The following is a 13,800-nucleotide window of genomic DNA, read 5'->3' on the forward strand; positions in this document are numbered from 1 at the left end:
AACCTATTAAGGTTATTATTAATTAAAAATTGACATTTGCGTAAAGTTGGATAACTGGTAATAATATTTTAAGACAATCCTTAAGACTTTCTCCATATATTCCTATCGTCTTCTTAATAAAGAAAACCTCGTTAATGGCTAAGAGCAGACAAGAAAGTAAATGCCAACGTGTGTTACATCCATTTAACTAACAACGAAAAATGTGAATTTACAACTAACACCATAATTTGTTTTATAAACATCTAAAAAAATATGTTAAAAATATTATTTGCAACAAATATTTAGTTTAATGAACAATATTACGTTTGGCGAACATGTTCGTCTCGACTTACTAGTCTCGGATTAGTATAGGCGCAGCATAAGGCGTTTGATTAGATAACTCGTAACTTAAAGGAATGCTAACATCACTTCACCACTACGGACTCCAGATTTGTCAGTGTGCGATTAGATTTTATGGGGACATCTAAAGAGCATTTTGTACAAAAGTAGACCCATAAACCTTGCTGAGCTTAATACATGGATAAAACAGCATAACGCTTACATACCCGAGAACACATTGCCGCCACATTATGCTAAAATCTTCAAGATCGGATAAACAAATGTATGAGGTTCAAGTGACAGCACTAAAATTGATCTTTATATCTAACTAATAAAGGTCAGTTCGTCTAAAATACATTTTAGGCATTAAATTCAAATTGACACAATTAGTTGTTTATATAATATGATATGTTAAAGTTCTTGTTTTTCTGCACCGTCTTAAACTTTCGTATATTATCTTTTACTAACATTATTTTGTTACAAATCACAACTAATAAAATCTATATATTATTACGTCTGTACAATTCTTGCGAACATAAATATATAACGTTTCTACGTAATTCTAAATAGGATCCATGGGTACAGAACAGCAAAAACTGTTATACTTTGCTTTGACTTTACCTTGTTATGTAAAATGTGTTAAAAATAAGAAAGGTCCAAGAGAGTACCAAAAAGACTGGATCGATATAAGCTTTCCTAGATATTTGTGTTACAAAAGTGTCTCAACGATAAATAACAAACACAAAATACCATGAGTTGTGCAATGACACTTATTTCTACATACTCTTCTATTGTTTAAAACCTCTAGAACAGCTCAAAAGATAAACTTTTGCTTGGATAAATATTGTTGGACTCAGAACATACTTTTAGAAATGTGTGCACTGTGCAATTAATGAGATCAAATAAATTCTTATACAATGTGACAGGAGTAGGACTTTATTCTTCAATTTTCTAATTAATCACTGTGTTATAACTGACGAAGCATTGATATTTTAAGGTCAACAAAATACAAAGTATTTAGTGAAAATTATCTAAAAATTAACATTTTGTACACTTTCAAATTTTCCATTTTTTAATTAGTTGTATTCAATACCACACAAACCATGATCCAGGGTCCGCACCATACGTGGAGCCTAGGGGCCTCTATTTTCTAAATCCCGCCCTGAGTATAACTAATAAAACGAGTTAATTGGCACGATAATGTTTGCATATATGTTTTCAATACCGGAAAGCATAAAAATGTACAATTGGTTAGATATGAAAGACATCCTTCAGATAGCTTGCAATTAACTTTTAAAATTTATTATTATTTGCATGGTAAAAGAAATATGTAGGAAATAAACTATTTTTGACAAGCAAAGTTTAGCCTGTTAGGTGTTATATTGCTTAAAATGCCTATTAAGGATATAAATAAATTGTTTATTATTGTTAACATTGTATGCATTTCATTTGAATGGCCAGTTAAACTAAAATGTTAGTTAATAAGTTATTATAGATAAAATTCTATAAGTTAAAGAGAGAACAGCCTCTCGTGTTTATGAATTTGCTGTTATGGAAATAAAAAATAGTAACAATTAATTTGGAGTTGTTTCTATGATAAATCAATTTATGAAATGTTTAAACTCCACTACTATTTCGCTGTTAATGCGTGCAGGACGAATTATTCTGTTTTTAAAAACTCTTCCAAAAAGTAATAATGTGCTACAACAGCAAATTCTTCTATGTTACCTATAAATCGTGTTAACTGGTAAACTTACTTCGATGAAACGAGATCAGCAAATAATATAACTATTGTCGTTATTATAAAACTTCCATATCACCATTAGGACGTTAAATAATGTATTGAGTATATTGCAGTGGAATAATAAGAATAACTTGCTTGATTTACGAATTATTGCTAGCTTTAAAATTGTGTATCACATGGTTAAATTGATATAAAAACAGACAACGTAAGTCAATACAGCTTATCTGACAAATAAATAATTTATCTGAGATTTTAACAATAAAAATAAAGTTGTGTTTATTAATAAGAACGGCTAGACCGATGTGGCTGTAATTACTTTATTTTAAAATGTTCGAAATAGTTCACATTGATCTATTTTTATGGAGAAAAAGGAAAGTATGCATAGATCTCATAGAAAACGGAATTTCCAATCATTTCGAGAGATATTAGTGTTCTGTAAACAGCAATAAACATGTATAGTATTATCGGACTTTTAGTATACATGGCGCCATTTAGTGTATTATGGATATTACTTTAACATTGCTATAAAATTAAATTATTCACTAACATAATCCAACGAACCATTTGCTCCGTCTCTACGATATTTGAGGAATAAGAAAATGCATCGAGCCCGTAACAGTTGCAAATAGAAACGATGAATCGGTATTCGGAAATGCAAATCCAACCCCAGATTGTCCGCTCAGTAATACACCATAATCCACACATTACACATTTAGAGTGGATAGCACGGAGCGGAATGGAAATGTACGAGTACGATTCAAATTTAATTCAGTTAAAACATCTTATATCACAAAAACACAAGAATATTAAAATGTATAGGCCTAATAAAATTATATATTGACTAAAAATCTGAAATTAATTTAGGATTTAATTTATTATCTGAAAACTGCAGAGTAGTTTAATATTAGTGGAGAAAGAATCTGCTTGTGCAGTAGTGGTATTAGAAAAGATTAGAGTTCGATATATTTCTTTTTTATCTTGACCAGAGTGTTAATTCTATATGAACATTTAGTCGAACTTTAGAAATGGATTTGTTGTGTTCTAAGATTTTTGCGATAATTTTTAAATGGCATAGAGTAGCGGGTACAGCGGTTATCGCGAGCATGTCTATTTCTTAACTGGGTGACCTCTGAGCAATCCTGCACTTTCAAGCATTTCGCCTGCCTAGCCATTGTTGTTGGTTCGGAAGTCACATATAAGCCGTTAGCCCTCAGGTTAGGTGTTAGAGAGGGCTTCTTAGCCCTATTTTCGCCTGGTAACAAAATACATTACGTTAGTTTTACTTTTTTACAACAACAGTACTACATTTAAAATCAATAAAACATACAAATTATAAAGTTGTGAGGGTGATACAATGAACAATGGTGAAATGATTTTCATATATGAAACCGAATTCTCCCATCTATAGTTAGGAGAAGAGAGGGAATGTCCCGTCAGTTTATGTCTGTCTTCAGAAATTAGTACCTACCTCTGACTCCTCGCTGCTGACACTTAAGAATAAACAAACCATCAGTTGTCAACCTTTCCTTATTCCATAAGGGTAAAGTTTAAACATTCAGCTTTAATATTTAACAGTAAATAAACGTAAACAGCAAACCAAGGAACATCTGATAATACATTTTGGTTAATACAAGGAACTGATAAGTAATTTGCTACATATCATATCATTCTCCCCAGCTTAATTTGAAGGTAGCGTGATGGCATCCGGGAAAGCTGCGGTTGGGAACTACTCGTTTGTTGAGTACTCATCTAAGAATTCGACATATGCATAGCCGGGATTCACTGGAATAAGTTCAACTTCTTCCTCTAAAGTGCCAAATTAGCTAGATCTGTTTCTATTTCGAAGGATAGGACCAAATCGAATGAAGCGTTTCTGATAGAATTAATTTCCAGTGTTTGACAAGCATGGCTTCTCAGGGAAAATGTGATTGTCATCCAAATTATATCATTATACTTTTCAACTTAGCCATTGACTCTGGGATTGTATGCTTAAGGATTGTATGCTTAAGAACGACCGATAAGCTTCTGAAGACAAAAATGCCGGAACTCTGTATCTTTTTTCTACGTGTTGATGACATTTCGAATATTTTCAATTTTAATTCATTGCAATTAACGCGAACAAGCGTACCTCAGCACTTGATCTAGTAACATCAGAGGCGAGGTTATGAACAAAAACAAAAAAACTGGCCACCTAGCACCGAGCTCTGTGACAAGGCCGAATGCCTTTGTCGTGTTGAACCTACCACTGGGCACAGCAAAAACTGATGTGTCACTTAAATCTGGGCAACCCTATGGATGTCCAGGAGTGGCATATCACTAACAGCAAATGTCGAGATTCTGGGGTACAAGGGCAATTCGATAGGTCTAGTCAACTGCGGGAGATGACTGTTGGAGTTTGGTGGTGTTTGTTCCCTAACTATCAGAGGATCTTGCTAGCCTCAACAATTAAGGGTCTGCCACCCCTTGCCTGCTTTGACTGGAGAGGCTGGTTAAAGCTGGCCTCCCCTTCTCCCGGGAGGACACGACTTTGAGATTAGTGCCCCAATTCTTCCTCATGGATCTCGATAGAAGGCGGCACCTACCCCCTAACCTTACCCATCCTGAATATCACTCCGGAAGCAGCGCAAAGGTTCTTACAGGACTAAGTGCAATTTATAAGCTTCTTGTCCTAAGAGAACAAAAAATGAACTGCTACAGATGTGACACCGTATGTACAAAAGTTTATTTATTCAATAAAATCTTCAAACGGCCAATCTTTACCAACCTGGCTACTTGCATCTGAAAAAGTGTTTTCGAAGATAAATGTAAGACAGAGCAAGTACGATTCACTCGAAAACGAGGTCGAACTTATAGATGTAAATCCTAATTATGCAACTATACGTATCAATAACAGATGCGAGAAGACAGTTTCCCTGAAACAGCTAGCTCCAAAAGGAGACAGTGCCGCTGTGCTATCAAAAGATAAGACAGATCAATCTGTTTAGGTAGTGGACCAACCGAACAGTAATATCTCTGAAGGATCACAAATATCAAATCAGGATATATCTATGATGAATGTGACAAGTAGCTATCTGCTGGATCTTGATCATCTTGCAACACATCCTCATTAATCTAAACCAAGTAATTCATACGCTCCGTCACAAAACATTGATTTTCCTCAACAAACAAATTCATGATTCTGACTACTCACCTTTAAGACGAACTCCTAGAAATAGATATCCCCCAAAATACCTAGAAGGCTATTGCCTATCAAGGAGGGGTGAATAATTAACTAATACAAACTATCATATGTTTACATCACATGTGTTTTGTCAAAAATTATTTTATTATTATGTATTGTTCAACTGATTATTTTTCTATGGTTTTTTTTAGATGATTAAAACCCTTTATTCTGTTACGTTACTAACTGGGTTTACTTTTCCATTACGGTACACAGTGTCCTACGCGGAATAAGAACCCACCAGGCCTTAATTTAGATGAACCTGTCGGGGTAGATGTTAACTTACTGTTTATTCCAACGGGTGGTATTGCTAAGGCAGCTTGCACAGCTAATTTTTCTATTCAACAGTTTAGGTCTGAGACGGTACTTAATTATACATTTACAGTAAGTGAATAATAAACATAATTTCAAACTCTGCTCGAAAGATCTTGGATGATATTATAAATAAAAATAAGTATATCATTTGAAGGTGAACGAAGGAACAAGCTGCTCGCTCAGTCAGCTGTTACTAGGTTATGTTATGAATGATTTATATTACAATACAAATTAAACATCCAAATAACAAGCAAAAGAATTTGTTTTAGTTAAAATTGAATAATAAATACATTAGGTTAGTGAGTGATATGTTTTAACTTCGATTTTTCACATCTACTAACGTGTATTCTTTATTTATCCTTTGTGGTTGTAAACGAAAATTGTGAAAACTGTAAAGGTTAGGTTTTCTGACGACCACTACAAAAATACCGAAAGGATAATCCTCCTTTCCGCCTTCATTTAACTCCTTATTGGCAGGCTATTTTTTATTCTTCTATAAGTGTCTAAAAATTGCAAGGTGTAGAAGTATTTAAGTAAATCATGTATATACTTGTTAAACAAGAATTTTACCATGCCTGCTAAAGTTTAATAAGTAGCCACCATCACAATTGCATCATCAATATTCATCCTAATCTAAACTACTGAAACCAAAATGTCAAACTGAATTACAATATAGGTATTTCAACTTACAGTAATAGTCCAACTGTTTTTATATTTAAAAAAGTAATTATTTAATGATAAATTAGTAAAATACTTGGTAATTTGGTACTGTTTGTAGGCCACTTATCGGAGACCTAATAAAACTACATTATTAGAAAGAACAGACTTTGTTTGACCTACCCTGAAATGTCCGTCATTATGACGATCAGTTCTTGTTTCTTGCCCAAAAGGAAATGATGGAAACAAGTGAAGTAGACCACTCTGTACCTATACTTCTTATTACGCGATATAAGTAGGTTTATATCAAGTCATGAATATGTTACTAGTAGTACCAAAGTTAAAGATAATGATTAGTAGCGCTCACATAATCTGAGCTTGAATTAAGGCAGGCTACTATCTCGAGGAATTGTTTTATTTTTTCGCCGGGAAAGCACCACCGAATCCTGCACTGATGGCCAGGAGCATATACGATCGGTACTTTCCTGATCTAAGATCACGTGTCAGATCATCCGATGTGAAAGAAAATCATTTCTCAAGATAGAACTTAAATTAAAGCTCAGATAACACTTGTTAACGTTTTATATTTGTAATCCACACACACACACACTTATATATACCTGCTTATATAGTATAATAAGAAATAGTAGATAGGGACAGAGTGGCCTTCTTCTCTGTGACGTTGTTGTTCCTTTCGGGAGGCAAGAAGCAAGAACCAGTTGTCATAATGGCGTATAATTTTTTCAGTAAGTTAAATAAAGTCTCTACTCTCTAATAGTGTAATTATTAAGTCCTCTGATTAGAAAAACTGGGTCAATGTCAAATTAACCAATGGTCTGGACCTTGACCTCTAAGATTTTGATAATTTTTTTTGCTTAGAAGTTGTACCTACTAAAACTAGTTAAAATGCAAAATTTAAAATTTTTCTGTACATTGGTTATGGGGTGGTACGATTTTTAAAATCCACAAAAAGGCAGTTTTTGGCCATATCTTAATATTTTCTAAGTAATGTAGCTTAAAGACTATTGATGCTTAAGTGCTAAAATATATTACATTAGGTAAGATACTGTGTTCTATAATTAGTTAGGTATTAAATAATTATCCCCCTTAACTAGATAATATTTTTTATATAATTTAGTTGATACATTTAAATTGGCATATTTAGTTACTTTCTTTAAAACATTTAGAATAACTTTTAAGGAAAAATGTATTAGTAGACATTATTTTAACAATGTAGCTAGTTTATGTATAAGTTTAGCATTCTGTGGCTGTATCGTTTCAATGTTACCTTTTTAATTCTTAGAAAGAGTGTATTCAACTACACAGACAGGCTGGACCCTGAAAAGTGCCAAGTCTGTCCTGTTTCATGTAGGAACTTGCACCAACCAAACTAAGCTAGCCAGCCAATCTCAATGCATTCAGCACAGTATTCAGTTGTCTGAAAGTCTTCAATTAGTACAGATCTATCTACTGTCATAATACTTATAAGTTTTGGGAGTGCTCTACTTGTTCTACTAGTTCATGTGTTTGTGTGTGGATTAGTTAATTTATATTTATAAATTAAACATTTAATACAATATTTTTTTAAATTTAATTTCTGGATTTATTCATCTAAGTAGCCTATATAAATTAGTATTATTAGTTTTATCCTTTTTTTGAAATAGTTGTTGAAAGTCAGTGGTTTTTTTTGCATAAACATAATTATTATTTTATGCAAACAAATTAGTAGGCAAATATGGAATTAAAAAATGGGCTTTTATTTCTGCCAGATGTTATAATCCTTTTAATGCAGAAAATAAAAAAAAATATATACAGTAATTCTGATGATAGCAGAATGATGCCAACATCATCCCTAAACATGAAACACAAAAAAACCAATCTTAATAAAAAAGAATATGTCACCATTACAAATAAAGATGGAAAGGCCCAAGTACAAAAGCAATTAGTGTTAGCAAATTTAAAAGAAATATATCAATTATTTAAGGAAAAATTCCCTACAAGCTGAATTGGGTTTTCAAAGTTTTGTGTGCTTAAGCCCAAGAACTGTATCCTAGCTGGAAAAAGTGGAACTCATGCTGTGTGCGTGTGCACATTACACCAGAACATCAAGTTAATGATGACTGGAGCAAAAATGAAAAAATTTTCTTGGAAGATGAAACCTCATTGAAATCATACCACTCCTGTCTGGCCAAGATAATGTGTGATCCAATTTCTTAGCACTGTTATGTGAATGTGTGTAAAGAATGTCCTGGTGGTTGTGATTTGTAAGAGTTATTGTATAAAAAATGTAACAATAAAATAATTGTAAAGATACTACAAAAAAGTAGGTATGTGGATAGGTGTTCAATGGAAACCGTAATATAAGCACCAATGATTTTTTAGAATCACTTTTAAAGCTCAAAACACATACATTTATAACTAATTAGCAAAAAGAATACTACAATGAATTAAAGAAAAAAGTACCAGAAGGCCATGTAGTAATTAATTGTGATTTGGCCATAACTTCTTCATTCATCGTACAGGATATATACAATCCTTTCAATGGATTACCAGCCAAGCTACCCTACATCCCTTCATTATTTATTACAGATAGGAGGGAAAATTGAAACATCTTCAGTATGTTTTCATATCAGATTGTTTTAAATACAACAACACATTTGGCTTTTGTTAAAAAAAAAACTAAGAAATCTTAAAACAGACTGCTTTTTTCTTTAAAAAGATTATCTATTGCTCTGACTGCTGTGCTGCTCACTACAAAAATAGAAAAAAATCTCAATAATTTATGTTTGCATAAAGAAGATTTCAGAGTTGAAGCAGATTGGCAGTTCTTTGCAACATCTCATGGCAAGAGTGCATATCACGTGTCATCACCTTCCTGGTGGTACTTTTAAGCGGTTAACTGCTAAAGCTATTTTACAAAGGCTATATGACCAACAAATTTGAACACCACATCAACAGTATGATTTGTGTCTGAGAATATTAGCAATATTGACTTAGAGTTCTGTACAATGGAAGATTACGAAGAGGTTAAAAGATACTTGTGTCCTCGGCTTAGTGAATCAAAGGCAATTTTAGTAACACAGAAGTGTCATTCATTTATACCATTCTCAGAAAATCATATTATTCTCAAGCCTTTTTATTTCAGTCTGGATGAATCCCTTGAATATGTAACATCAGTTTACCAAATAACAGCAACTGGTTTGAGACATACCACATCTGGTTTTGTGACAATAGCATATGAAAACTCTTGGAGGATGGGATGTATTGAGACAAAAAGTAACAACATGTATAGGGTAAACTTTTTACATCCAAAAGGTCCATCTCATTCTTTCTTCTACCAACAACCAAGAGATATATTAGAGGTGCCAGGTAACACTCTGTTTGCTGAAGGTGGATCCAGCAACAGGAAGAGTGTACAACTTAATTGCTGAAGAAATGAAGTCATTTTCTCTTGCTTTGGAAACATATCTTAGAAGAATATACAAAAATGTTATAAAATTATATATGAGGGATAATTGTGATTAGTGTGAAGAGTACAATTAATATTAATTTCATAGTTTGTGGTAGGTTGTGGCCTTACAGTGCATAGCAATAAAGATTCAATGTTACTACTTTTAATCAAAATTTGGGGAGACTTTAATAAGCGGCCTAACTTGTTATTCGATTGTAATTATTGAACTATTCAATATATTATCCAAATTTGATATTATATATTAATCGTACATACATTAACAAGAAGAATAGTACATTACAATTTTTAATAACATACATATACAGTAATAATAACATTGAAAAATAACAAATCCAACTATAGCCTAGACATAAACATCAGAAATATCTTATAATACTTATAGATTACACGGATAGCATTGAGCAACCGCTTTTGTGAAGGCAGTAGCCAAACCCAAATGTATATCTAGAAATTTATCACATAATTTCTTCATATTCATCGTCATTTCAAAATTCTAAAAAAATTTTTTACTTCTTACTGTTAATTGTCAACATGACAAATGACTGTAACTAATAAGTAGGAATCATATGTTTTGTTAAATAAATTGTAATATCGAATTATTCATTTGGAAAAAACAATCAAACCATTCGATAAAACAACTGTATGAAGAGTGTAAAATTTTGCATTTTAGCTTGTCTTGGTAAGTAAGACTTCCATATAAAAATTCAACAAAATTTGAGAGGTTAAGGTCCAAAATAATATTTTCATTGGTTGATTTGACATGGAATAACCCAAAGTATAAAAAGCTATCAAGGCCATGTGTATTTGTAACATATAACAAACAAAACCGTGTAACATTCAGTTACATTTTACTGTTTTGAAAGATAAACGTGTCTGACAGTTTGTGGTACAAATAGCTACATTGCCATTCTACTTGTGTCCATGACTTAAATACCATAAACATGATTTTACTTTGCTTGAATTAATTGGAAACAAAATAGTTATTCAATACATTAATAAGAGCTGGTAGTAATAAATTGTAAATAACTATGATTATGCCTTTGTATGTGATAGTTTAGGTATTTCTAATTGATAAAGTATTTCTAATTGATAAATTGGTAAGCTGATTATACTGCATCAATTGAAAACTCTAAGATAGTAATTATAGTGTTTATTTCATGTTTAAAAAAATATATAACATTTGTTGCATTACAAAGTTTTTGCTAGAAGTGTGATAAGGTGTGTACAACTGAAATAACAGTTCTCACAAAATGGATGTTTTGAGTCTGGTACAAGAATACCCCATCAACTTCCACCCAAGCAAACCATTGTCTGCTAATTTAAGGTGGGCCTTCCCGCCAGCTATACCACAGACCAGTGTACATCGGTGCTATACCCCTACATAAGTGTACATCGGACAGCAAAAACTCTAATGTCAGACATGGGAATTAAACCTGTGACTCAAAGGCCAACACCTGCGCCTGAGATTAGTACCTTAGACCACACAGCCACACTTGATGTATTGGATGTAAATAGCTAATATTACATTTTTTTTTTTGGCTGCTTCAAAATTCGACATATAGATCACTTTAGACACGTTACGTAAAAACAGTCTAAAAACCATTTTTAACAATTTCTTAAAATAATATACTTCCATTTCCAGAAAGAATTGTTAGGTGGTCAAAAACCATATAATGCACAAAAATTATTAACATTATTTGAATTTAGGTTATATCTCAACTAGTATACCGATCCAAGGGATTGGGAGGAATCAAGGTTTGTGGGTGGGGGAACAAATTAAAGATGGTTAGGTTTAAGATGAGGGGATAACAGGGTTACCAACATTCATGTGAAAATTTGAGTGGGAAGAATAGGTCTATCAACTGCATTGAAAGTACAGTAATTTTAAATCATACCTTGTCCAAACTTAAAATAACTTTTTGGGTTTGGTATAAATATATCATTATCAGAGTATAAAATCATAGTGCATACATCTGCATTTATCAATGATACAGCCTCAGTTTGATAAAATATTAGAAATATGGTTTCTGGTTCTTTGTGTTAATTTAATTCAAATTTCTTCATTTCTTTTCTAAGGTCATATTACTATAATCAGTACATATGTAATTCTATTCTGATTGGTTCTTAATTTAATTTTCTTGTATATTTAACTTATTTTGTTTCTTTATTAACACACAAGCATAAACAACCATGGCGAATTGCCACATTTTTACAATGTTATATCAGGAGTTTTGTTTTTTGTTAAAGGAGGCTAATTGACTAGATAATCCTCGGATCACTATCCTTCCATGTGACCTTGAACTGGATTAGTAACTAACTGGCTGTGCGGGCGAGCAGTTTCTTCCTAAGCTCAAACACTATTCCGATTGTGAGCTATATGGTAACACACATGCTCTCGCATTTTGACCATGCAAGATTTCTTTTTAAATTCAATGCTATTTGATATACATTGCGTGGTTCAAATATCTGTTTTAGTTCTCATCTTATTGTCAACATGTTTAGTTTGTTTCAAGAAGGTAAAATATTCTCATGTCAATAGCAAAAGTTCACAGAGATGTAAACAAAATTACGATTTTGCATGATGTTGGGATTAAATATTATTAATTACTGAAGAATACCAATAAACATATTAAATTAAGATATCAAATAACACTCATAAATATTATTGTATTGACAGGGCTGGTTTGAAGATGAAGTGATATGTTTTATGAAGTTGATTTTTGTTAAACTTATCAGGATTCAAAGGAACTGAAAATAATCCACATACCATTGAATGTATCCATATAAATAGCATATTTTTTAGTATATGGATGGTATGATGTTTGTATTTTCTTTACAGATGTGGTTGGCTTATGATAAATATTGAAATCAAATTTGTTTAGTTACTTTTTAAATATGAGTTACAAAAAGGTAAAGCTATTTATTTCTTCCAGTGTAAATTTTGACTTGAATATTATTGAGGTCATTAACAGAAGGTTTAACTGTCTTCCAATTCCGTAAATAATATAATTGTATCATTTACATATTGTTTATGCAGCATTTTTTTCCTTTAAACTTGTTATTTATTGAACAATATTAATTAATTTCTGAGGCAAGCAATGATGATGTGACTGCTTCTTGGATGGTATTCCTCTGCGATGAGAAATACTATCTTTGCAAGCAGCCCTTGCCCAGCCGTTGGTGGTGGTTCGTATATTATTTTAAAGTTGTTGGTCCCTAGATTAAGTGTTAGAGAGCTTCTTAGCACTAACGTCACCTGGTTAAAATAAGACAGCCTTTACCTTTGTATAAATTTTAAATTTGATTGAGATAAACGTCTATTAAAAAGTCAAGACAAGGACGAAGCCATAGCCAAGCCATCCATTTAAAGATAAAATGTATTATGTAATATAAAATATTCTGATTTAAAACTTCTTTTTAAATCTTGCTCACTAATTCGTCAAGAACTTCAACCAAGACTGTTTACTGTTATTTAAATTTGCATAAACTAGCTCAATTGTGTAACTGATACAGTAGTGCAAAGATTAACTATGTCAAAAGAAGCAAATAAATAATACTTGGCAATTTAAATTTCTTTTGTCTCTTTTGGCATTTAGTCTATCTTAGGTTGTATTTAATAGTTTTAATTAGTGATTTAAAAAAATATTACTAACAGATTGTTAATATTGGTTCAAAACTCTTCAGATTTCAAACTTTTTATTTTTTTAACTTAACCAGTTTCATTAGATTATTCTTGCATTAAGCCCTTACAACAGGACTTGTTTGTCACCTTTAAAGCGGCCTTACTATCAGATAGTATTAGGTATTTAGCTCCTTTAGGGTTATTCAGTAGAAGTCTTTTGGCGCATGTTTCAATTGCCATGACATACTCAGAATAATTTGGCTTGTTTTTCTAAGGGTTAATTAGAAACTGGTTAGTAGTACAACAAGTTGTAAACATTTGTGATTAACATCATATTTCAATAATTGTTTGGCTAAGTGGGATTAACAAAAATACTAGGTTAAATTGTATGGGGACATAACATTTGTAAAGCTATCAATTGTTAGCACTAATTATCTTGTTTTTCTTTGATT

General features: G+C 32.1%; 1 protein-coding gene across 9 annotated transcripts in view; it reads left to right on the plus strand.

Annotated features, from left to right (window-relative positions):
- Positions 1-5,444: 5,444 nt before the first annotated feature.
- LOC124365508 (gem-associated protein 2) overlaps positions 5,445-13,800 on the plus strand; it is a 33,604-nt gene continuing 25,248 nt past the window's right edge. The window contains exon 1 of one of the 9 annotated variants that reach the window (XM_046821523.1): positions 5,445-5,666. Coding sequence is in view for 3 of the 9 variants with exons in the window: in XM_046821495.1 (XP_046677451.1) it covers positions 10,369-10,405 (37 nt within the window). In the remaining 6 variants the exon portion in view is untranslated. The other 8 variants (XM_046821527.1, XM_046821539.1, XM_046821515.1 and 5 more) reach the window with 8 other exon arrangements.

This window comes from Homalodisca vitripennis, chromosome 1, assembly GCF_021130785.1.
Source record: "Homalodisca vitripennis isolate AUS2020 chromosome 1, UT_GWSS_2.1, whole genome shotgun sequence".
In the NCBI taxonomy this organism is placed as follows: domain Eukaryota; kingdom Metazoa; phylum Arthropoda; class Insecta; order Hemiptera; family Cicadellidae; genus Homalodisca; species Homalodisca vitripennis.